This window comes from Podarcis pityusensis (assembly GCF_964106645.2).
Source record: "Podarcis pityusensis genome assembly, chromosome: 5".
NCBI lineage: Eukaryota > Metazoa > Chordata > Lepidosauria > Squamata > Lacertidae > Podarcis > Podarcis pityusensis.
In genome coordinates this window covers 44,802,037-44,828,333 of record NC_138032.1, presented here as the reverse complement: position 1 = coordinate 44,828,333, position 26,297 = coordinate 44,802,037, and the positions used below count along the sequence as shown (strand labels likewise).

The window sequence follows — 26,297 nt, the reverse complement described above, 5'->3', positions numbered from 1 at the left end:
GTGTGTCGTATACCACATTTTAAGTTGACAGTGAACTCATCAGTAAGCAGGATTCTGAGATGTCTTTGAGAGAGTTCTGTGACACACGAATGGTGGTGTATTTCTGTCTTCTGCACCCTCACACACTTAAAAGCCAATTCTAAACAACGTGTTGGCTATTTTAAAATTTATTTAGCTGAACCTCGGGATATTATATAATCCCCTTCTGTAAATTGCATAGATTTTTCGTAGCGAGTGACCAAAAAGTCAAATATGTAACAATAATGATTTGTACAAGCACTAAATAGTGACCCTTTCACCAACACCGGCATCAGAATGATTTCACTATGCACCCATTTCAATTGTCTAATCAAAACTGCTATTAAGCAGTAGCCAGCGTTAAGTTTAAGAAAACCATTTTATGTATTTTATTACAATAGGAATCAAAATTCAGTTTTAAGACCAAGTGCTGCTGTATTGATGTCGTTGTTATATATTTATTTGTACCCCGCCTTTTCCCGTAACTGGAACTCAAGGCGGCTTACAGATAAAAAAACCACCTTGAGTACTGGCTCACCGTTGCGAGAGAGAGAAAAAACTCAGTTTCCCAGAGTACATAGGGGTTGTATGTGAACGAGGCAGATGCCCTAGAAGCGTGCGCGCCAATAGGGCTTTGCGCACGCGCCTTGAAGCTGTAGTCACGTTTAGGGAAGGATCATAGAGATAGGAAAGAAAGGACAGGAATAGCTCCTTTGGGTGTGAACTGCGTTCGCCCTCGCCGCCCCCCAGGCACTTCCTCGGTTGCTCCTTGTCGGTCGAAGCGGCCCGTGCATTTGTTTCCCTCAAAGGCGCGGCGATGAGCGAAGAGGTGGAGGCGACCGGTGAGGGGCTGGGCGAGGGAGAGCAGGAGGACGTCGACGATGAAGCAGCGATAGCGGGTCTGGAAGCCCCGGGCTGCTCCGGGGAAAACTCCCGCTTCGAAGCGGGAAGCCGCTCAGAGTCCAGCAACGAAGAGATGGAGGAGGAGGAGGAAGAGGAAGAGGAAGAAGAGGTGGAGGAAGAAGCAGCAGCAGCAGCAGCTCTAGGAGGGGGGTCCACGGACCCCTTCGGGGGTTTTGGGATGGAGGAAGGCGAAGATGAGGATGAGGTAAAACAAGAGGCAGTGCGCTTAAGAGGGAGCACAGGGGCACCCTTGGGTGAAGCAGACACCATGGGGTGAGATTCCGTCGGACTAGGATGGAGAAGAAGCAGGTTCAAATCCTCCCTCCGCTGGGAAGCTCGTTGCGTGGCCCTGGATCGATCACCATCTATCAGCCTAGCCTACCTCGCAGGCTTGTTGTGAAGATGAAAGTGGGAGCAGGCAACACATATACTTTTTCCTGGAACTCACTGATGAAAGGATGGGGATATAAATATGTAAACACTGCTTCCTATGATGCCCTGTGCCAAATATAGCCAATGTGGTGCAGTGGCTGGAGAGCTGGGTAGGGATTTCAGATTCAGATGCTTGCTCAGCTTTGACTTTCCTTGGGCTTCTTTCTCTTACCTAAACTTCCCCTGTGAGTTCCTTGGGAAAGGTGGGATCAGGAACATAGGAAGCTTCCTTATACCAAGTCAGACCATTGGTGCATTTAGCTCAATATTGTGCACACTGACTGGCAGCAACTCTTCAGAGTTTCGAGCAATGGTCTCCCTAGAGATGCCGAGGATTGAACTGTGATTTTCTGCATGCAAAGCAGATGACCTACCGCAGAGTTTATGACCCTTTCCTATATACGTTTTGCTTGCTCTGTGTTTTCTCACAATGTGACATCTTTTGTGTGTCCCCAGTGAAATATTCCTCACCATCTCCCATGGCTAGAGACCATGTTTCTGAATACCAGTTGCAGGAAACTGCAAGAAGGGAGAATGTTCTGATGCTCAGGTTCTGCTTGCAGGTTTCCCATGAGCATCTGTGATAACAGGATACTGGACAAGATGAGCCATTGGCCTGTTCCAGGAAGCTCTTCTTATGCTCTTAATTTTATTTATTCTATATGTTTACATATGCTTTCACTCAAATGGTTCCCAAAGCAGTTCACAACAAAATTAAAAAGACCATGTTCAGGAAAATCCCCACTTCACTTCTAATACTGTGTTTTAATCAAACAATAAACATCATTGTATTGGTAACAAGCAAAACTTTAAAAATTGCTATTTCCCTCCTTTTTTCACGTTTGCAGCGCATGATTAACCTCTCTGAGCTGACACCATATATAATGTGTTCTATCTGCAAAGGGTACTTCATAGATGCCACAACCATCACAGAGTGCCTTCATACATGTAAGTACTAATATTAATTTCTTACTCAACAGAAGCTTTGACGTTATCTATGCAGAAATATCAAGCCTAAGTACATTTTGGTGATTATGTAAAACAATGTTGTATTAATTGTGGTAACTCCATGGAGGTGGATGCCTTTAAGAGGGTCCTGGAAATTTTAAACAATCCATCTACAGTATGTCTTGGATTATACTACCCCCACCCCAAAATTCTCCATGATCATGTTCTGAAATAAATTAAAATAAACCATTCCTTTATTTGCCTTTCATATTCAGCTTCCTGAATAGATCTTAGCACATTTTCTTCTACTTCTACCCTGACCTCAGCTTCTGCTGCTCCTTAACCTGATTGTCATGGCTAGGCTGTAGATGACCAGATGCAGATCTGGAGTGTGTTCTGTAATCCAAAATCGCTGGAGTCATTGGGTGACAGCTGAAGCCTGAGGTACCGCACACAGATGTTACTGCTGTGCAGACCAAGAAATAGTAGTTTTCCTTGTATTTATTCCATACTTGCCCAGCCCAGAGTCTTCATATTGCCTGCTGGTTAGGAACCTAGGAAGTTGCCTTTAATCGGGGCAGAGTATTTGTTTATCTACTCTGCCTGACAGCAGCTTTCTAAGTTCTGGTAGAGGTGTTTCACATGCTCTGGTATTTGATCCTAAACACACACACACACAATATAGATGCAAAAGATTGAACCCAGGGCTTTCTGCACGAAAGCACATGTTCTACCTCAAAGTCGCTTGCTTTAGGTGCAGCTGCTGCACCTGGCTCCTCCCTTTCGGTTCTTGGACTGTGAGATGATCTGCGTTTTGACAGTGAAAGGAATAAGGAGTGCCCAGCCAGGCAACAGTCCATTCCGTTTGCAGCAGCTGGGAAAGTAAGAGGGATAAAAGACAGTGGGAAGAGTTGCAGTAATTTGAGGGAGAGGGTTATATACCACCTCAGAGTAGCATTGGGAGTTGGAGCAGCTAGAACAAACATAGGCAAACTCAGCCCTCCAGATGTTTTGGGACTACAACTCCCATCATCCCTAGCTAACGGTATCAGTGGTCAGGGATGATGGGAATTGTAGTCCCAAAATATCTGGAGGGCCAAGTTTGCCTATGCCTGACCTAGAATCAGCCTTAATAAAAATTGTATTATTTTATGTAAACATGTTGTGGATCCTTCAGTATGAAAAGGGAGAGATTAATATCAAGTAAATGCATATTGCATACCGCTATTCAAGACTTATTCTTAATAACTTTTTTCAGTAAGATTTTAGTAAGCCTTTGAAATTTTGTATTGAAAAGTAGGGCAGAAATCGATTGAAAAACGTATGCGAAGTTTTAATCCTCCACACACACACATTTTATTTCTACAGTTGCTCCGCATTTTAGGTGACACATGCTATATATTCTGTATTATCTTTGGAACTTGTGTACTACTACATTATAGGCCTGTAACTGCAAAATTTATCTTCTACAGTCTGTAAAAGCTGCATAGTAAGACATTTTTACTACAGTAACAGATGCCCAAAATGCAACATTGTAGTACATCAGACGCAACCCCTTTATAATATCAGGTAATATATTTTAATTATAATTGTTTATCTATATTTTGTGTGTGTGTATGTAAAAGAAGCAATGGTTTTCAGATAACACTGATATTTCTATTTTTGACTAAAATATATTATTGGAACTTGAAAAATACTTCTAACTTGCTATATGCACTGGAGGGAAACGTTGCTGTCTCATAAAAGGTCTAGCACCTCACACAATTCTTAATTCCCTTTATTCTTTACCAACAAAAGTTTTGCATATCCAAAACATTTGCTTCCCTGGTCTTGAAACCTTCCCACACAAGGGTTGTTTGAGACTTCTTATCTCCTCTGGTGCACCAGTGCTTTGCTCCAAAGATAGTTGTAAAGTTGCTTTTGTAATTGAGATATTTTGGCTTGAACCTCAAATCTTTCCCAAGATAGGGAAACCTGCAAATCTAGGTATGCCATTGAAAATAGCTTCTAGTTCTTCTCCTGTGGCTCTTCTTCACCAGTTCACTACCACAACCCATATTCAATCACTAATTTAATTAATCTTTTTATTCTACTTCCACAGGCTGGATCGACAGTTGCAAGACATAGTGTATAAATTAGTTGTTAGCTTGGAAGAAAGTAAGTCTTTTATTTTGAGCCTAGTGCTATTTATAAAAATTAAAGATAAGATTCACCAGAGAATGTGTTAGCTGTGAATTAGGTGATAATTCCTAAATTGCCTTGGTTCTTGATATAAGGGCTGTGTCTGTTTTCTGTGACTGCAGAAGCATGAACCCTGCCATGTAGTTTGTCATACAACCATCTGAGATCCTCAGCTCTCATTTTATAAGGTTTGTAGGCATTTTGGTTGTGGAGAAGAACTTTAAATATTGTGAACAGTGGCTGGACAAAGGAGTCTGATTCCTACTAGTGCTGGTTTCTTTGACCTGCATAGTTCCTTTTCCACCAGGGACTCCTTCCTTTTCACTCTTCCTTTCCATTTGCCCCTACTGGTCACTGTCATTTAGTGGCTGCTTTCTAGAGCCCATGTAGTCTCTATTTCCATACTTTTTGTTTTTTCCTTCCTCAAAGTCTTTGTCAAAACATTCCACATGCCTTGAAAATAATACATTTAAGAAACAGAAAAGCTGGGGGGGGGGAGGGGGGATCACTTGCATAATAAGTTTCAGTTTCATTAAAGTGTAATATTTATATCCTTTTTTTAATGTCAGCTCTGGATCAAGTCAAGGCTTGCTGAATCTTTTTAATATTTTTAAGGCCCTAAAACTTCTCACTGAATTCATTAATGCATACTGTACCTGCCATTTGTAGACCAGTGTGCTCACAGCTTGGCTACCATAATCAGTGCCAGTGGGACAAGTTAAATTTATGAATGCCAAATAGTGCTTTGTGCAATACAAAACTCTTGTCTTTTGAATGCAGAAAGGGAGAGGGATAGCACCAATAAGCTAAGAGGTGTTGATGATGGGGAAAATCAAAGCCTTAGAATTGTGTTAATATACATTTTAAGATGTAATTACCTTGAAGAATGCATTGGGCATTTCAGATCTCATATTAAACCACAGAGCCTAGGGCTTGCCGATCAGAAGGTCGGCGGTTCAAATCTCTGCAATGGGGTGACCTCCCATTGCTCGGTCCCTGCTCTTGCCAACCTAGCAGTTCGATAGCACGTCAAAGTGCACGTAGATAAATAGGTACTGCTCCAGCGGGAAGGTAAATGGCATTTCCATGTGCTGCTCTGGTTCGCCAGAAGCGGCTTAGTCATGCTGGCCACATGACCCGGAAGCTGTACACCGGCTCCCTTGGCCAGTAAAGCGAGATGAGTGCTGCAACCCCAAAGTCGTCCACAACTGGACCTAACAGTCAGGGGTCCCTTTACCTTTACCTTATGTATCTTAACTGCTGCTGTTTTAAGACTTTTCCTCTCTTTTTGCTGACTTAAGACTCTTTAGATGACACAATACTATAAATGTATTAAAAATCCTGCTGAATGATAATGGTGGTTTCTTTAGTTAGCATGTTTTGTATCTCTAACCAACTAGTTTGAGGAAAATATATCTATACTGGGGTTGGGGGAACCTGTGCTCTCCAGCTGTTGTTGAACTACAACTCCCATCATCCCTGATAGTTCGCCTTCCTGGCTGGAGCCGGAGGGGGTTGGAGCCCAATAACATACTGAGAGCCACGGATTCTGCACACATCTATGCATTGTATTTTCTATGTGGAGCAAACCCAAATATTTTGTATTGCATATTTTTAGGAGAGAAAAAGCAAATGCATGATTTCTACCGAGAGAGAGGTTTGGAAATACCTAAGCCTGGTAAGTTTTTATAACAACTATAGTAGCAGCATTGCTATTTAAAAATATGTGTGTAAGAAGTGTCATGCCACTTTATTCCAGTGGATCAGATAGTTCAGCTTTCTAACCACAGATATGGTCAGGCTGATGCTAGGGGATGTTCCATGGGTACAATCATGAAACATGTTCCAAGTTGGACAGTGTAATTGGTACAGTATTTAGAAGGATGACAGATGATTGACTGATAGAATTCTCATTGTTCATTGAACCTGATTAAGCTGTTTAATGTTTTCTCTCTCCCCCTCAGATGAAAATAATAGTAACTTATCTGCCCCACAAGAGAATTATTAAGCTTAATCAACTAGCTTAAAGATTCTCTTATTAATGTGCTATAAGACAGCAGGGCAGTTTAGAGTTGTGATATTCACAAATGAATTATGTAGTCAGCATTTTTTGCTAGGAAGAATTCTGTAGTGATTTTGTTCATGTCTGTGAAAGACAGCTAGGGTTTTTAAGGCTCAAAATAGAGTGAAGAGTAGAGAAGGGATGTTACTAGATCATGCATGCACAGCACAATAAATATGATAAGATCAGACCATCATAGCAATTGTGGCCACTTTCTTGTCTGTGGCACCTTTTGGGAATTTGGGATATCCATTGCTTATGAACGCTTCCTGTGCATTTATGATAACATCAAGGCCTGTCCAAATTCATCTAATATAGGAGAATACTTGCATCCAGTTACTAAGTTAACAGTGATTCTTGTTAAAATGGCAGAGAACTGTGCTCATGCTGTATCATAGAATCAGAATTGTAGAGTTGGAAGGGACCCTGAGAGTCTAGTCCAACTCCCTGTAATACAGGAATCTCAACTAAAGCATCCATGACAGGTGGATGGCCAGCCAACCTCTGTTAAAAAACCTCCAAGGAAGGAGAGTTCCAAGAAAGACTGTTCCACTGTCAAACAGGTCTTACTGGCAGAAAGTTCTTCCTGATGTTTAGTCGGAATCTCCTTTCTTGTAATTTGAATCCATTGGTTCAGGTCCTAGCCTCCGGAGCAGAAGAAAGCAAGCTCACTCCATCTTCCTTGTAACAGCTACTTGCATTGTGTTAACTATAGGTTCTTGGCTATAGCTTGTGGTTTAGTAAGATAAGATCTAAAACAAAAGGCCCAGTTTTGATGACATGCTAAGCCAAACCTTGGCTTAGCTCAGCATAGCACAGAAGTAAAAAAGATTGGGAAGGAACAAAGTGGTTGCAAGCTCCTTTCTCCAGCAGCTCATGTAATAATTGTAATCCATGTAAGCATGGTTTGGCTTACCATGTCATGTGAACCAGGCCAGTGGGTTGAAAGAAAATGTGGGTTAAAAAATTGTAACAAAATGCTACATTAATCAGAGAAAAAACAGTGTTGTCCCTCTTGAGTTAGGAAAAACATTTAAATAGCCCCAATAGCAATTAGGTGGTGCATTTCTGAACTAAGATACGAATCTGTGTAACTTGTTATTTCATCATGTATACTTATAGGTGGGAAATAGATTCTTTGCTTTCTAGTTTTGTTTTTCTTCTACTATCCTAGCTGTTCCACAGCCAATTGCTATAGCCAGGGGGAGGCCCCGTAAAGTTGTAGGCTCAGTTTTCCGTATCCCTCCAGAGCTTGACATGTCACTACTCCTCGAGTTCATTGGGTAAGTAAAAGCAGACTTTTAGTAGATTGAGTTTTAACTTACAAGTAGTGTTTTAAAGACATGGACGTAAAAGGATCTGTTGGCCTTGGCATTCAGTTGCAACATTAGCTTTTTTTTTGTTTCAGTAATTAGATCGAGAGCTAATGGAAGACATTCAGATTAGCAATTCTATTTGTAGAACTCTTGGCTTACAAAAACCATCTCTCCTTTCCCCATTGATGTAGATTCATCTTGAATTTCTGCACTGTTCTGAAAGGTTTTCTTATCTCTACAGATTGATTTATTGAATAAAAGTTCAGTTCTTGCAGAAACAGACTGCGATTTTCTATAGTAGGCACATGTAGAACCCTCATTATACCTTTTCCGATGAAGTGTACAGTATGTATAAAGACAGTTCTGTTTAATCAAACCGTGCCCGACCAAGCGTTCTGTAACTTGGGGTGCCTAACCGTCTTTGCCTGTTTTTAACCACTAGGTGGCAGTGACAACTGACAAACACTGAAGTGATTATTGCTAAAAGACAAGCCAATGTGTTTCTGGACATGTGCAGTAATAGTTTTTCTCTAATTTAACATATCTGTTTTGCAAAGTTGCCTGATCAATGGTAGAGGTCGGCTGCAGACTTCTTGAGGGCGTCATGTTGGATACTGTCATCTAAAAGAATGATGATCTGCACTCCCCCCCTTTTTTTTTAAAGAGACACTTGTAATGCTTAGTATGAACTATTGCAACCTTAGTTTTAGCACTTATAATTCCCCCCCCCCCAATAAGTCAAAAATCATTTTGAATACTATAGGTGGTTCTCCTTAGGTCCCTCCCCCATTTTATTCTTACAACAATCCTCTGAGGTAGGTTAGGCTGAGAGATTGTGACTGGCTCAGGGAGCAACTGTGCTGATCGTGGGTCTCAATGGGCCTTAATCCAGCATCACCCTGGTTCAGAATTGCTGTTTGTAATGGTGTGTGTGCCAGTTAACAGTAGTTTTAATGAGCAACTTTTAATGTTGTGAACTGCCCTGAGATCTACAGAGGAAGGGTTGTTTACAAATTTAATTACCAATGGTTGTTGTAGTAGTAGTAGTAGTATATGTATATCTGTTACATGTTTTGTTTTGTTTTACATTTTGTCATTTTCCGGGAGCAATTTTGTTTATTACCTCTTCCATGTCATTCAATTTATATCTTGAAATGGTCCAGTCCTTCCTATGGTAGTAAAAGGGTATCAGAGACCCCAATCCTGGGAATGGAAAAACTGTGATATCTTCTGCCTTGGAAATAACATGGTTTTTCCATCTGTCTTTGTTAACCTTTTAGACATTCATGAAGATAAAGAGTTGACTTACATTTTTTTGAAAGATAAAATTCTTGTCTGCAAGTGAATTTGTCTCCATGTATCTAAAGGAAAAGCAGTCAGTCCTCTGAAATGCAATTTGACAGCTGATTGTGCATATGATTGTTCTGCTCAGCACCCAATCTTGCACACTATATACCTTTTAGATTGATGTCTAAAGGTAGACTTAAATTACATGGTTAGTTCTACTAAAGTCAAGCTCACTGTTTTTCCTAATACAGAATTCTTCAATATAAAGGTAATACAGTGGCTGCAATTCTATTTGTTTCTGTGTCAGTATAAAGAAAGCAGTTTGTCATTGAAGCTTTTAAAAATATGCATGTATATTTTAAATACACTGGCCTAGTTCAATAGTTTCCACTTGCTCCTGAACCAGGAAGCTTGTGCCTACCTGGATCAAAGCAAGCCAGGATATTAAACTGCATATTTGTGCTTATGAAGCCAATATATGTTTGTCTGAACTGGGCCATTGTCTTCTCTTGAGACCAATTCTCATAGTGCGCTGATCTAAAATATATATGAAATATGTGGTGAAATAATCTCAAACTTGAGGAATGGTGTTATCAGTATTCTAATTACACCAATATGCATTCTCAGCAGAGCAGCAATAGCAAGTGTAAAGCAGTATCTAAATGCTGTACCAGACTGGATGAGGATTAACTATGGAGTGCAGATGGAATTGAAATGGTGGTGATTAACGACCTGCTTGACTTAAATGAGGTGACCTTGGCTCTTCCTGGTAGGGTCATCCACACTCTCTAAGAAGCCTTGTTAATTAGGGTTGTTCCTGAATCCAGTCTAAGGAACTTCTGTGATGATAGCTTTTCTTATGGGTTGCATCTGATTCAGAAAATGTTTCCTCTTCCTTGAAGCTAGGAAACTTACCCCTGTGGTGCATGCTTTAGGAACTACTTGAATCAACTACTGCAGTTTTTCCTTTCACTACTTTTGAAGCCTGTATAATAGCTACAACTTGTGGTGAGTGCTGCTGCCTGCCTTTAACAGGAGATTATGATAATGACGATAACTGGTAATATTCTAAGCTTCCAAGCATAATCCAAGGACCTGATAAGCATATAAATTACACACACATATATCACAGAAAAACTCTGTAACTAATGGCATTGTATTGATTTAGCAGTTTGAGCCTGCAAATCCAGATGTAGCTCAGACATATTTATTATGTTAATTCTCTTTTTCTTTCAGAGCTAATGACCTGTCTGGGAAATTTAAGGTACAAATACTGCTTAAATTTATTTTCCTTTGGTTCATTGTTATGACATGCATAAGTAAAACTAAATGTTGCATTGAGAAAGCTAATGATTCTGTCATGGAGTATATACTGCTTTTTTGCAAATCCGTAATTTATAAAGATAAAGGAATGTTGCAAAGGCAGGGATGTAATATTTTAGTTTGAGGGACCAGGCACACTGGACATTATGACTGCCTCTGAAGCATGGTGGCCAGCCTGTAGCCTTTCAGCTGCTCCAGTCAAACAACATCTGAAGAGTTAGAGGTTAGTCGCTCCTGTTTTAAAGCGTGAACAACTAGACTGTATTCTATAGAAATGGGCTAGTGATTAAACAATGCCCAGAACATCATGTTTTTAATTATGTCTGTGAGTTATCTGTGAAGGGTAGAAATTTGTAAAGAAATAAATAAAAATGGTACATATATGTGTTTGAGAGCCAATGTGGTGTAGTGATTACCACCTCAGACTGAGACAACCCAGCTTCAAATTACCACTCAGCCATGAAGCTCACTGGGACCCTTGAACCTATTGCTAGCTCTCAGCCTAGCCTAACTCACAGCATTGTGGTGAGGATAACATGGAACAGGGAGAACCATCTATGCCTCCTTTAGCTAAGAACTAAATACACAAGATACATGTGCAGTGAGATTGTGGGTGGAAGAGGAAAAATAGTGGAACTGTGGGTTGCAGCTGAACAACATCATCTTACTGCTGAAAAAAGGTGTTTAAGGGGGAAATTTGTGAAAATGACTTACTGGTTTCATATAATAATAATAACAACAACAATATGGGATAAAGTCCTTGTTAAAGAACCTGATTAGAATTGCCCCCTTCATTACTGAACAGCCTTACAGTGTGAAATCTGTTTCCTCCTTCCAGCCACTGGAAAAGAAGTTTGTACGGGTTTCAGGAGAGGCAACAATTGGACATGTGGAGAAATTTCTTAGAAGAAAGATGGACCTTGATCCTGGCTGCCAGGTATGCTGTGCTAATTGTTCGCACCATATCGTTGGCTATGACACTCCTCTACTCTCTTGCTCACACTGAAAGTCTGCTTCCTGGCAGCAAGTATGCGAGTGAGGTTTTTACCGTTCTGCATGCAGTGCATTTCACAAGGCATTATGTAACTTGGAAAAGCCACACTTGTTGCATCAAAGAATTTATGTAACACACACTGAGGCAATAGCAAGCAAGCACAGAAGAAGAAACCAAGGAAGAAAAGTCAAATGTAAGAGGGCAAGCCAATGTGTTGGATTATAAGAGTTTTAAAGTTATTTCCACTCCTCCACATAGATTTTTAATAGCACTTTGCCGTATTTCTCTCTGTGATGTTTTGAGGGGCAAAACAGAGTTTTCAGTGAAATGTTCAACAACATATATTTTTGTTTACCTTTTACATGTGCTGTTTGCTGTCTCTGATTTGCAGCTTTAGCACCATTTTTAAAAACAAAATAGCTTCCTTCTATGGCAATCCATTTCAGGATCACATAGGCAACGTGAAGGTGTCATGTTGCCATGTAGCCACTCAGATTTGGCCCTTCTCCCCTTCAGCATCCCTCCCTCTAACATCCTGGTGGCAACAGCTATGCACTTGTGTACCTTGAAAATCCTGCTTCCGTCTCAGTCCAGGGAACCTGAATGAGTAGTGAGATGTGACCACTGTCCTGAGCCCATCAAGCATATTGACACCATCTTCCCACCTTATAGTGTCATTCCAAAGCCAAATGAAGCCATAGCCTTCTAGAGTGTGAGAAAGGGATCCCCATCTACCACACCATAGCAACCAATGTGGCAAAGTCATAACCCTTTATTGAACAGCCTCCAAAATGGAGGCAATTCTGAAGAAGTACACATGTTTAGGGTTTCCAACAGCCCACCAGAACTCTTGTACAGTGGGCCATTGCTTGAAATGTAGCTGAATATCAGCTGCAGTGTCCATGATGGCACTCTGTTCCATGGTAGGAACAAAAGATACAGCAGCCATGCCTGGAACAAATAGGTTGATATTCTTACAGAGGAACAGCTAGGAGGAGCCTCATCACTGCTGTTGCTAATGAGGTGGAACTCTCTCTGTACAACCCCAGGCCTGCATCTTGTCTGTCTGAGTTATGGTCTCCCTGTCCAGGGTTTATATACTGGTAGTTCTATGCTGTGATTGATCACACCATACCTTATGCTCTGTTGTAGTCTGGAAGGTCAATAGAAAGGAAATTCTGTGTCAACAGCTCTAGGTCTAGTCTAAAACTTCACCATAAATGGGGGTGTGGTCATGATATTTTAAGATTATAAGACTATGTAAGTACTGATGTTCTTCCCTTATGCCACTGATGACTCCGTCCATCTTCACTGGCAGAAAAATTGCACTGGTACATCTGTCATCGTGGTGGTGGCATATTTTTTGTTCTGAGAGTGTAGCATGGCTTCTGCCAAATTGTGCAGCTGTTCAGCAGGTACAACTTGATATTGAATTTCACATTTTATAAAATACAGGATTTAATGGCAATTATGTGCAAGATGAAAAGGATTCAAGGATTATGTGTCCTTGTAGTTGCATTAATACACATGATGCATTTGCACATCTAATTAAAAGAAAGGTTTCTGATTCTGCCTTTTAAAAACATTAATCTGCCCAAATGGTCTGATGTGTTAAGACTCCAGTGTGTGTTTTGTTGCTCTCTTGTAATGAAAATGTACACTAAGTGAATTCATTGGGCACATTTGTAAAACCTACAGAACTGATTTTGTGATATGTTGTGATGTGTTTTCAACTGTGTCTGCAAATGCCTTTGATTGTTCAGGTTTATTTGTTTCTGTTGATATACCTTCTGTTCATTTTCAAAGTGTGCCTAGATTAATTTGCAGACAGAAGATATGACAATGCATATTTAAACCCCATCCCATGCTAAAAGAGTAACTGCAAAACTTCCATCTTCTGTCGTTGTTACTATAACATGCAGCACTCTCTTTAAAAGCCTTGTTTGCCACAGACTTCAGTTGAACATAAAAGTTGATGTTGCACTTGTTTCCTAGATATATTACTTGGAAGTAGGCCCCTAAGGATTCCCTACTTAATTGTGGTTGAGTCCAAAGGAGTTCTTTGCTAGGACACGGCACTAGAGAGCCTTGATTTTCTCTCTTCCCATAGGCTGGCAGTTTGTTTATTATTGTTATTGATGCATGAAAGTCCTGGTCTTGGTCACTGAGGGAATGATTAGTTTTATGCCTGCAGCAAAGAGCCATAATTGCAACATGATTTTTGAATGTTATCAGGTGTTATTTAATTTTAACATGGTCAATTCGAAAACAATATTTCTCCTTTTCATACATGTTTGCTCACTAATTGCAATGAAGTATATCTGAAATGTCCAGTTTCAGTAACTACTTGTCAGAACATATTGTTGATGTTACTATTCTCATATCCCTCTTCAGTTTTGCTGTACTGCAGGAAGCCCCTACCCTGAGGGCCTGACACAGCCTGTCAAATAGTTTCTTCTGTGTGCTGTCCTTCCAACCACACTGATTCTGGCAATGGCAAAAGAAAAAAGGAGTTATGGTGCTGGGCTGGGAGAAGCACTTCATTGGAGGTCCAAATCACCCTGTCCCTGCTCATCAGACAAATTGGATGAGCAGGAAAGGAATGATTTGCATCTGCACCAGAATACTAGGCTGGCAAGATAAGTTTAAACCTCTCTTCCCAGCACTACAGTGGAGATTCCAATCTTCTCCCTTCTCATCTGCATAGATCACTGAGGATGGGGTTGGTGTTTTTTTTGGGGGGGGGGGCGGGTGACCTGCCCCAAGTGGTTGGCCAAAGGTAATTGCAGCCTTTGGACCAAAAGTGGTTGGCCACCCATGCTTTTCGGTGTAAATTTATGAGCCCCATTATTATTAGGGGTAGGGCCTTGGCTGCTATTGGTGCCAGCTTAGATGTCCTTTCAACACCAGGTAAAGACCTTATGTGCTCATGCCTTTTAGACTACGTTCTTTTCTTTTTAGGCTTACATTCTGTAGTCCCAGCTATCCTGGTTTTAAAGTTTTTATGACTGCTGTTGTTTTAGACATCTGCTGAGGCAGTCTAAAAGTCTTCAGACTGAGAAGTGTTACATTAAGTATTTGCAAAAAAAAAATTTAAAATGTTGAATAAACCACATCTTCCCAACACTTTAGTTGCCATCTTGCCCCCTGGACTCACATATTCTTATTGAAATCAGCCTGTGAGCTGCTGTTGATAAGACTTGATAAGACTGTTGTAGTAATGTCTGAAAAATATCTTTTTGAAATAGTAAGTGCCTTGCCATCCTAATATCAGGACATCCAAAAGCTGCTTTCTGCCTGCCTTTTGAGTGAGAATTAGTGTGGGGAGAGAGCGACAGTTATAAAGGAATTTGCTATTTCACTGCTTTAGATGTACTAATATAGCTTACAGAAGTGTTCCCTTGTCAGAGGAATCTCTTAGATGAAAGTGTTTATTGTAAATGAAGACGGGCTTTGGGGAGATAATTAGAAGTAGCATGGGTTTGATGCATATTCTGCTAGAAATCAGAGTGTGATTGGGCCCAATATAATATCTGGTGCATGGTAAAGGCACAATGAGAGCAATTTATAAACAAAGGGAGGATTGGGGTCAAAATTTGTATAAATAGCCCATGCAGTTTTTCAACTGGCTCCTCAGTAGCTGTGTTTACCGTGTACAGTCATACCGCGGGTTAAAGTCGCTTCAGGTTAAATCTTTTCAGGTTGTGTCCCACGGCGACCCAGAAGTAATGGAGCAGGTTACTTCTGGGTTTCGCCACATGCGCAGACGCTCAGAATGATGTCACATGCATGCGCAGATGTGGAGAATCGCGGGACGTGCAGACGCGGGTCGCGTTCTGCTCATGATGCGAACAGGGCTCCGGAACGGATCCCGTTCGCATCCAGAGGTACCACTGTACAGTGGTATCTCGGTTTAAGAACTTAATTCGTTCTGGAGGTCCATTCTTAACCTGAAACTGTTCTTAACCTGAGGTACCACTTTAGCTAATGGGGCCTCCCGCTGCCGCTGCGTGATTTCTGTTCTCATCCTGAAGCAAAGTTCATAACCCGAGGTACTATTTCTGGGTTAGTGGAGTCTGTAACCTGAAGCGTCTGTAACCCGAGGTACCACTGTATATCTAAAGTTAATGCTCAGCATCTGAAGTGGAACCAGTATCAGAACCCCCAAAACAAGAAAGAACAAATTGTTTGCAAGGCAGGGAGCCAAAGAAAAGCATCATGGTCTCAGGCGGACAAAAGTTCCAGCAAGGGCAGTTGGTGAGTAGGAGGTCAGCCTGACAGGATCTGCTTACAAGGAGACAAAGTTTCTCAGACTGAAGAACAGGCCCTGAGGCTGAGACTTTATAGAGCCAGATAGAGTTGCATTCATCCCCTTAGTCATCTAATGCGGTACAGTGTCAGCTGGTGGAGCTTGTAATGCAACCGGGATGACACTTCAGTATAACATAAGTTAGTGTGCAACTCTTGCCAAAGATGCTGCCGGGTGGTCAGGAGGGCAAGGTGTTGGAGCCTGACAAAAACTCTGGACAGATCCAGTGCTTAATGCACAAGTTGCATCCCTTATGTCTCATTTTCATCTATTTTTCCTTCCAATTCTAGGCATGCTTACTTGGGAGTAAGCTGCATAGAACTTTGTGGAACGTCTGAGAAACATATGTATTGGATTGGGGTGTCAGGGAAATAACTGGCATGCACCCAATCAAGGCATGTAATTCTTTAAAAACATCAGAAAGGTTTCTTTCTCTTGCTTTAACTAGACTTTAGTGTGTTCATTAGGGGAATATTTACAGCAATATAATGATCTTCCTGTTTCCAGGAAGGGTCAAATCAGTTATATTCATTGTTGCAACACTAGTGTAACACTGATTTGATTCCAAACTTAAAAGTCTAAAATAGATTTAGAACACTGCTGGCAGATGGGATTCCCACCCCCTTATCTGTAATATATTTCCTTACATCACAGGGATTAATGGATATAATCACAAATGCTACAGACGCTTCTTAAAAGGGTGGTTGAGAACAAATTGCTTCTTTTCTTTGTATTTCTATTCCCTTGAGTTTTACAGCTATCACCTGAATCCCACCCGAACAATTAGTATTGAAGCTTTAGAACTTAGCACTGAAGTAGCAGAATTAGGCATTTAATATTCCAAGCACTTTGAGGTAGAGGGGAAGCAGCTTTGCAATCATTTATTTAAAGCCACTGAAACATTTAATATCTGAAGTCTAGAACTGCAGCAGCGAAGGTCACATCAGGATATCTCTAGGCAGTCACTTTTGAATTATCTCAGGACTGTGAAGAATTGTTTTACAGCAATGGAATTGGTTAACATTTTGCTTCCAGTGTTAATAAACTGGAATAAGTTCCATCTGATCATAATTTGTGGCATTTAATGGTGTGGATACATAGAGTTGTATCTAGTGTTGTCTGTATGCGCAGAACAGGCTTCCACTTGTGCAGAGGGACTTCATCGTCCTCTGTAGCCTTCCATGCACCCTCAAAATGTGCTCTGGAGGGTTGGGCTCTGCAGAGCAGATTTTGAGGCCACACAGGACTGCAGTGGAAAGGAGAGAAAAGTGAGCACAGCCTCGGATTCTGCCCATAGGAAACAGGCAGGTGGCCTGAAATGCAGATAAAATGTGTGTGTTTGCACCTTGGTGTTTCAATTAGATGCTAATTTGCCATTTTTTAATGTTTGTAATAAGTTAGGAAGATAAAGAGGGGGAAGTGGGGGAAATACATAGAAATAAATGCAGCTCTAATGTCTCGTTTCTTATGGACTGGACTTAGGACATTTCACTTGATCATATTCTGTTTTGCCTTTCTTTTCTTACTAGCTCCCTCTTTCTGTTTTATCTAAATCCAAGGTCCTTGCTGTTATCTCTAGTGTCATTAGATAAAGGGCAGTAATCCACTCTGACAAACAGGAGACAGGCTGTTCAAAAGATGTACCTGAAATGTCTGTTAGGATTTCTGCTTCCCTAGCAATCAGATGTTTTTCTGCTTCTGCCAAACGTGGCCAACTTTGTTGACTCCTCTAAAGATTCTTGAGATTTCTACTACTGTAAAAATGTTTGTAGTAATTTAGCGTGATAAAGGGGAAATATGTAGGAATAAATACTGAGCAAGCCGGGCAGATAATTTGGAAATGTATGCCTGGTAGGTCTAAATATGATAAATTCTGCCCCTAGATGCTATTTTTGACTAAAACAGACTATCACAAATTTCAAGATTGTCCAGTAGCACCTTAGAGACCAACTAAGTTGGTTCTGGGTATAAGCTTTCTTCATGCATGCACACGAAAGCTTATACCCAGAACAAACTTAGTTGGTTTCTAAGGTGCTACTGGACAACTTTTAAATTTTTTTATTTATTTCGACTGCGTCAGATCAACACAGCTACCCAGCTGAATCTTAAATTTCAAGGTCTCCTCTCCCACACCTGTAGCGTATTGAGTTATTGGAGAATACCAACACTGCTACATGCTCTTCAATACAAGACAAGGAACTTCATTTCTGTTCATATGGGAGGAGCACATGTCATAATTTCTAGCCTTAAAAGAAAGTTAATTCCGTGGTGTAAAGCATAGGTGTTATACCAGAGGCCTTCCTCCTAAAAATCCTAATTATGAAACCTAGGAAGGCGAACATCCTCTAGCAGACTAAGTCAATGCAATCCCCCAGTGAAGGAAACAGAACTAACATTTCAAACAGTGAAGGTATATCTAACTCCCTATAGGTTTTCAGCTTGTGTTTTGTTTTTGTTGATTATTTTTTCAAAAAAATCATCTGCTGACTGGGAGAGGTGGTTCTGAAAATATCCAGAAACATCTTGAGTATAATTTGCCTCCTGTTATTCAGAACAGATTATTACCCACCATAGAAGAGCACCAGAGATAAGTCAAAGATGCACAACTCATTGTTAAGAACCCAGACGGCTATTTTCACACTGAGGAAGCTTTTGTCAAGGATTGATGGTGAAATTGTCAGTAAAAAAATTATTTATTTATTTATTTATTTATTTATTTAATATCCACAGATCTCAGGGCAGTTCACAACATAAAAATACAAAATGAAAACACAAAATGCATAATAAAACAAAAACAAAACAACCTAAAGACAACTGGTCTGCTGCTGCCACTTGCTTCTTGCAAACCTTCTTGCAAACTCCTGAAACTGCAGGAGTTAAAATTGTACCCTAGAACACAATCCAAGTCCCCTGTAGTGCAAAAGTGTTTTGTAGGTAACAAAATCACAGCACATTGATCAACACAGAAACAATTCATTGACACTAGAAAGGCTAAACTCTATTGACTTGGATATTAAACATGGACATGATTGTGACTTGTTGATCCTATCTTTGTTTCAGTTGCATCACTTGAGATTTCTGTTTGCTGATGGTGCGGATGACTTAAGCAATATCATGCAATAGTTGCATGCAATTCTTACATGAATGGACTGTGCACCTCTGTTTAGTTTTAAAGAATCATTCAGAGAGTTGCCAATGATCTCTGGGACTTGTTAGTGTCAAATGAGATACAGATTGCAAATGGCATGTACACAGTGTCCACAGAGAACTGGCACCCAGGAGCTCCTGCGTTATTTAATTAAAATGATACTTGGACACCTGCTCATGTTAACAAGTTTAACCACACCTGTTCTGAAGGGATATTTGCTTTGAACGTGGAATTTCTTGAGATATTTATTGACACATCCACTGAACAGTACAAAATGAAGTTAATATTTGAACAAAGTCCAAAGTCATTGGAGTTAATAAGACAGGAAAAGGATATTTAAAGTAGTTAACAGAGAAGCAATAAGTCTTACGAAGCTGGGACGGGGTGCTGTCTTCAAATGAACTCAATCTGTTTAGGAGTGTCCTTTACATGTTCATAGCGGCTTGTTACTTTACAGTGCTATTGCAGGCAGTGGGTTCTTGATAGCAATAACAACTTGTGTTTTGAAGAGATCCCTTGCCAAATCCTCAAATTGCCTTTTGAAATTGGGACTACAAAAGAGTAGTTTTGAGGTCCTGGAGAGCATTTCTGGAGATGAAATAGATACATAAAATGTGTTCTCAAACAGCCTTTGAATTAAAACTTTAAAGCCCCTAGCTTGTTGCAGCTAAAGAAAACACATTTTGATACTTTTTTCTGTTTATTTCTAGGTAGACATAATATGTGGTGATCACCTGCTGGAACACTATCAGACTTTGAGGGAAATCCAGCGAGCTCTAGGGGAGAGTGCAGTGCAGGTAAGTTGATGCCACTGCTGCAAGGGAATTGCCCCTGGTGCTCCTGCCTCTGCCTCCCATACACCCCTTGGGGATATAGCCAAGCACTGCATTTGCCGGGAAAGCTTCTGAGTTGTGAACCTTTAAGGCAAAAGTGTGCATGAGTCTGCATTGCCAGCAGTGGCAAAGGCTGAAGTGGAGCGTCTGGCTTTTACCAACAGCAAGTTTGCCTGTGTGTATGGATGAGCACCTCCCTTTTGTGTGGAAGACACTGCTCCCCACTGTTGTGGGGAGGAATGTTTCAGCAGCACTGTTGAGGCAGGACAAGAGTATTCAAGTATAGCAAAAAGGGGTGAAGAGAGACAGGTGTCAGGTGCACCAGTTAAACATCATAGCATGTGTTTCTCCTTCTCTTGCTTACCTGTGTGAGGTGTAGTTGTTGAAGTGGAATGGGGCTGGATGTACAGTATGTGTCCGGAGTACCGAGGTGAGATACGTATTAGGATTCTGAGGTAAGAAGCATTAGCAATGCGTTCAGGTTCCCATGTGTGTTCTGAGGCCAAGTGCATCTAATGCTCTTTTGATGTGGACAGAGTGGTCACTGACTTAAGCACAGAGGGAAATCTTAGGCCAGGTCTGATTGAAGGGCTATAGGATACAGCGCAAGCGTGCTCCTCCTCTCTACCAGTCTGGCTTGCCCATGACTCCACCCCATTTTATCTGCTCTGACAGCATTCTGTTGTGCTGCTGGCATACGTAGAAGCTGGCCAGGATAGCAAACCTTCAGCCAAATCCTATAGCATCTTAGCCAACAGAACTTAAGTATAGGACTGCTTCTTAAGTCTAGCTGAGCCTTCATGTAGTGTTTAAATGGCTTCTACCAGCACATTACTTTAAAAAAATAAACAAATTTCAGGTATCTGAAGAAGTGTGCATGCACACGAAAGCTTAAACCCAGAACAAACTTAGTTGGTCTCTAAGGTGCTACTGGACAATTTTTTAATTTTTTAATATATTTTGACTGCATCAGACCAACACGGCTACCTACCTGAATCTAAATTTCAGGCTGTTATGGTTTAGAGCATTGTTGTTTTTAATGAAAGCAGTCTCTCCCAGTCTAAAGACACAAAAGGATATATCATGGATCTCCTAGTAGGTTGAGGAAAAGGAAAATTCACCAACTCTGCTATCCTTGGTGAATGTGCTGTGATCTAGGCATCCTTGCATACTGCAGGCTAAGCATGTGCTTCTGCATTCACAGATCAACCCTGCTGAACAGGTGGTTGCCTCTATCTGCTTTGTATGCACTAATCATTTGTTAGGACAGTGGTGGGTAGAGTGTGCATCTGGAATCAGAACTGACAATGCTGATCTTGTACTTTAGCATTCAAGAGTATTGTGCACATAGTGATAGCAGGTGCTGGGTGCAACCGCTGCCCATTGTAGGGCACGATTATTTTGCATACTCTGGTCACATCTAGAACAGCAGTCATTGTAGAAGCCTCTTTCTACACACATATTGTCTTTGCTTGATCACAGCAGTAATGTAGAATTCTTACCACTTTTTAAAATCATACAATATAAGGACAATTGAAAATAAAAAAATAAGATACAGTTTATAATCTGGTGGCTCTTTTAATCAAATCTAAGGATAGCTTGCTGAATTACTGAATTAAAATAACCTGTTTTACAGGTTGACTTGTTCATTTCTCACTTTGGTGCATAAGTGCTAACTTTGCATTCTAGACAAGGTGTCAGAATGAAGTGTAATCAGTAGAGAAAGGTGTTATACAGCAGTACATTTTTTAAAATTTATTTTGCTCATAGGTGATGTTTTGTTTGATGTTGTAGATCTTTTCTAGCCAACACATCTCCAACATTTGAACACAGTATATGTCAGAAGAAGTCACAATCACAGCATTGCCTTTCACACCTAATAGTAGCCTGTCAAGAAATTGTGACAGACTTATGGCAAGGCTAAACCTATCATAAGGCACCATTTCTGTATATCCAAACTTCCATGCTAGGGCTGCATATAAAACTGTTGTGATTTGGCTGATTTCAATGGCTCAATTATGCAGTCAAATGGAGGTTGCCAGTTAACTCCCTATGGCTTTTGTAAAGACTTGCCAATAAGTATGGACCAACCCTATATATAAGCCCAAAGCAGTGCCTGCTTTTTCATTTACTCCAGAAGTTTGTTTCAGGGAAATTGCCTTCTGTAACACTTCGTCCTGGGATCGAAAGCTGAAGCTTGCTTATTGAGAATGACTCATAGTGTGTTTGTCGTCTTCAAAAAAAGCATATAATGTACTGTGCATACAGCGGGAATCTGCAGATGGTCAGGTTTCTCCAATACATACATAGGTGTTCAGGGTGATGCATCTGCCATTAACACTTGGCATTTTTGCTAAGCTAAACACTGGTTTTACTGCCGGAAACACTGCCTTGTAAAGTGCAAAGCAGCCCTCAAACTTACTGAAGGGAGGATTGGATCCTAAGGAGTCTCTGCAATAACTGTGGCTTGATGGAGAAGCTGAGTCAAAAGACAAAGTGGCTGCAATATGATGTGGAACAGTTCAACAATGGGTTGTGCATTCTGACTGTTAGCCTCTCTTTAAAAGTGTTCAGACACAGGCAAACAACTGAATGACTTGTTCAGTTGTTTTCAAACCACCTCTAAATGGGACTGTACTCACAAAGAAATTACAAGTGGGCTTCATACTCAGCTGTTGACTCCCTTGATCCTCTGTTCATTAAATAGCACACTGGGAGATCCTGCATTTTATTATTCACAATCAAGAGCAAATTTTCATTAGGTAGCATAAAGAAACTTAGGTGTGGCAAGGCTTTGTTTTTGCATTCATTTTGACTTGTTTACAAGTGTGATTTTTCTTTCCTACTTTCTAGGATGGCTTACTTGTACTTCACTATGGGCTGATTCTTAGCAGAGATCCCACACTTTCAAGGATTTGTTAAAATCCAACATGGAGGGGCTTTGAAGAAACAAATGATCCTCATTCTGGGAAGTGCATGATGAACATTAATGCACAGTTTTCACTCTGCATAGTAAGTTAGAATCTGAAAAAGGAATGCTGTACAGTAAGTACAGCTATAAATACTGCAGTGCTATTATGTCATTAACACCTAGCTAGTTCGGGGAAAAGCAAATGTGTCAAGATGACTGGATTTGTCTTAAATGCGGTTTGTGTATTGGCAGCACTCCCAGCTGACTCCCAGGACTTAAGCTTGAAACCAGTATTTATCTGAAAGACAGTTTCACTGGTGTTCTCAGGGATTATCTCCAGTGTGCGGTGTTTTATTGGAAAAGATGTGTTCTTCTCAGAGACGTTTATTGTACACTAATGGTCTTGGTTTGAAAATAGGAAAGGGAAACCTTTCAGTTGTGTGCCTAAAATGGGGGGGGGGGGGGAGAGATAATAAAAAAACCGCAAGCATTGTATCTCATGGTTTATGTGAGTAATAGCATTAAAATATGCAATATCCTATAAATTAGTTAAAATTGGAGATAAATTGTGTGCATGTTAACTAGACACCAGAATACCAATGCTACTCACACAGCGTGGATGTGACAGTAGATTGCACAGGGCTGCCTTTGAGGTCCCTTTGGAAGGCATCATGCAACTGATTATATTCCTATTGAAGACAATAACCAGACTTTGTTCTATGAAAATCTATCAGAAGAACAGCAGTAACCTTTCTCTATCCCCTGCTACTTTCCTTTAAGCCCACTTCTTCTTCTGGTTTGCAGTCACTACCATGTTTGCCTTTGTCCCTTGCAGCCTCTGTCATAGCTCCCCTTCTTGCAGATGTTCCACTATATTCTACTCCCTCCCCCAGCTTTTGTTTTGCCACCTTTGTAGAAAATGACTATGTCTGTCCCCTTCCATGCATATGAGCTTGAGACAACGCCCTGTGTTTCCCAGCCAGTAGTAGTACTACCCTGTGAACAATAAAAAAAGCTCTGGTTAAACAACAACACAATGAAGGAGTTCGTTTTTAACATTTCCTGTAACATAGCCACAGCAGTGGTCTTATTACAAAGATTTCATTAAACCTTGCTATACAATGCTTAGTCTTCAACTTTTGCAGACGCAGAATCCACCATTAACCCAGACATGCACCTGGGGATCCATTTCATAGTTTTTAACCAAAAATTTATCTAGAAGTGCTGCTGTTGTGACCTCCCTTAGACCAAGCTGTGATATAATGGTGCAAGTGTGAGAAATCCGTGGCCCTTTAGATGACCTTGGACTCCAACTCCTATCAGCCCCAGCCCATGTGGCCAGTGGAGACGGATGGTGGGAATTGTAATCCAGCAACATCTGGAGGGCCACAAGTTCCCCACCCCTGTGATAGTGGTTCCCAAACCACCAGTTGAAGATCAATGGCTTAATCCATTATCACATAGGCAGCAAACAAAGTTTATGCAATTGGAGGGATAGATGGAAGACACATTACTGATGCAACTCCCGTGCCTCTATAGAAGGTGTCAGATTTTCTTTCGCAAATTCTTAATTCATTGCCTGTGCACTTAAAGATTCTGTCCTATTGTGGAACTGCTACTCCATAGTCTTAAAGAGGCTTAGATGTGCATTTATGGTGACCTGAAAAGCTAGTTTTTAGACCAAATGTGTGTTGAAGGGTTTTGCTTTTGAAAATGCCTTTATGAATTCAATTTTGTTACAATAAATTTTTGATGTAGGGATATTCATAAATATCTACCTGCTTTATATTCAAAATATCCAGTTTGTGTTCAGTATTTCTATAAACAACAGAATGGAACAAAAAATTATTTTTGTAAATATTTTTGTCTAATGTGTTATGGGATGAAATATTTAAAGTGTTAAAAAGTAGAAACCTTCCAAAACTAAAAAAAAAAGAGGAAGTATAATAAACATGCTGGAAAAGCAAAACTAGCAGGCAAGTGAAAAAGAATTTGAGGCGCATATTGCTAAAAGAAGGAATTCAACAAAGCACTATGGCAATAGTTCTGTCAGCACAAACATTTCAGTTTGCCAGACAGAACAATACCCCGTATCTTTTCCCTGCATGTTATTCTGGGGTTTCTCCCAACACTCCCCCTGAGCCAGCTGGAGGGGCAGTGGAAGAGGCAGAAAAGCCCTGTTTTGCTAGCTAGCCACTTGTGGGGGCCTCCATTAGTGTGACATGTTAGTTGAATCCCACTCAAAACAATGAACAGAACACTGAAGTACATTAGAGACAGGAAAATAGCCAGGGTGATATTTGAATCATTACATAGCAAAGATACAGTAAAACAGGATTACTAAAGAAAGGTAGAGAAATTAATTCTATTATTTGCTTTGAACTTCAGTGTGGAAGATGGTGGGCAGGTGCTATGTCTGATTCCCCCACTGACCCCAAGAAGGGTATCTGAGAAACAAAGCTAAATAGAAGTTACGAAAACTGAAGTTGTAGAACTATCTACAAATCACTGGGTCCAATTGAATATTTTCTAACAAAAATATTAAATTTGTTTAAAATTCAGCTGACAGGAAGGTAACTAATGAAACATTGATTTGTAAAAGGGTTTAAGAGGAAAGGCCATTGCCTTAAATATATTAGAGCTATTATTATGCAACATAGAAGAACATGCCTTGCTGAGAGAGAATCAACATGGCTTCTCCAAAAGGGCTTTAAATTGAACCTAGAAACAGCTGCTCTGGACTTTAACAGGAACCTGGAAACAAATGGGTAACCAGTGCATTTGTTTTCATCCTTCTGCCTCGCCTTCATTCTGGATGCTTCAAGTAATTGGGTCCCATAAAATGTCATAATTTCTAATGTGGCTATTGTGGTAAAGTGATTTGGGAGGGGGTGAGTGGGGGCACCGATAGAGCTCCTTGCCAGAGACACAAGGGACCCTAGGTACACCTTTGTAAGTACCAGTGCTGCTAAAGCTTTACACCAGTATTTATTTATTTCTGGAAAATAAATAGTGAAACAATTCCCCCCACCCAAATCAACAATGCAATGAAATTTTCTAGTGCTTTCCAACTGTTTCTGTCTATTTGATACTGCTACCTCCAATGTGAGTATACCATACAGTGGTATAATCATTATGGCAGATGTAAGAGCCTTTGTAGCATGTTAATAGCCCCTGCTAAGTTTTGGATTTGTTTATCACTGATATAGTAGTTCTTCCTGTTTTATGATCTTTGTTTTTAATTGTGGTTTTAATTAACTGTTATATCCTGACCTGGGGTTGCTTTGTAATGAAGGGCAGGCTAAAAATATTTTAAAATAAACAAATTGGTAACACCTGAATTCCCACTCTCTTTTATTGTAGAATGAAACTTCATTCATATATGGTCAAGAAACCAAAGTTCTCTTTCACATTTCTTTCAAGACTAAATTGTAATGCATGAGGCCCTCAGGCTTGAGGACAGCTGAGCATACCCTGTGTCAGACTGTTTTAAGGCTGATTGTCTGGTGGCAGAGAGGAAGGATCACATGTTTTTGTTCAGCAATAAATTGTCCGTGTTAAGGGGAGGCTGCAGATGTGAGAGTCTTTTTATACTGGCTCTTCAATGTCACTTGATTTCTCAGGAAAATTAT

The 26,297-nt window shown here is 40.5% G+C and overlaps 1 protein-coding gene across 2 annotated transcripts; it reads left to right on the top strand.

Moving 5' to 3' along the window:
* The first annotated feature begins 668 nt into the window (after window positions 1-668).
* Window positions 669-26,006, top strand: PCGF6 (polycomb group ring finger 6). Of its 2 annotated transcripts, XM_081006221.1 has the most exons (10): window positions 671-1,126; window positions 2,202-2,301; window positions 3,774-3,870; window positions 4,403-4,458; window positions 6,101-6,160; window positions 7,719-7,827; window positions 10,384-10,411; window positions 11,309-11,407; window positions 19,632-19,718; window positions 22,608-26,006. In XM_081006221.1, exons 1-10 carry the CDS (start codon window positions 836-838, stop codon window positions 22,674-22,676), a joined length of 996 nt encoding a protein of 331 aa, XP_080862347.1. In that variant the 5' UTR covers window positions 671-835; the 3' UTR covers window positions 22,677-26,006. The 2 variants fall into 2 exon arrangements, with proteins under 2 accessions (XP_080862348.1, XP_080862347.1); XM_081006222.1 differs by lacking the exon at window positions 11,309-11,407 and having other exon boundaries at window positions 669-1,126.
* The last annotated feature ends 291 nt before the right edge of the window (window positions 26,007-26,297 follow it).

Coding starts and splice junctions, on each gene's coding strand:
- PCGF6 (XM_081006221.1), top strand. CDS start 836: ATGAGCGAAGAGGTGGAGGCGACCGGTGAGGGGCTGGGCGAGGGAGAG. Junction 4,459..6,100: donor AGTTGTTAGCTTGGAAGAAA/GTAAGTCTTTTA, acceptor GCATATTTTTAG/GAGAGAAAAAGCAAATGCAT. Junction 10,412..11,308: donor ACCTGTCTGGGAAATTTAAG/GTACAAATACTG, acceptor TCCTCCTTCCAG/CCACTGGAAAAGAAGTTTGT.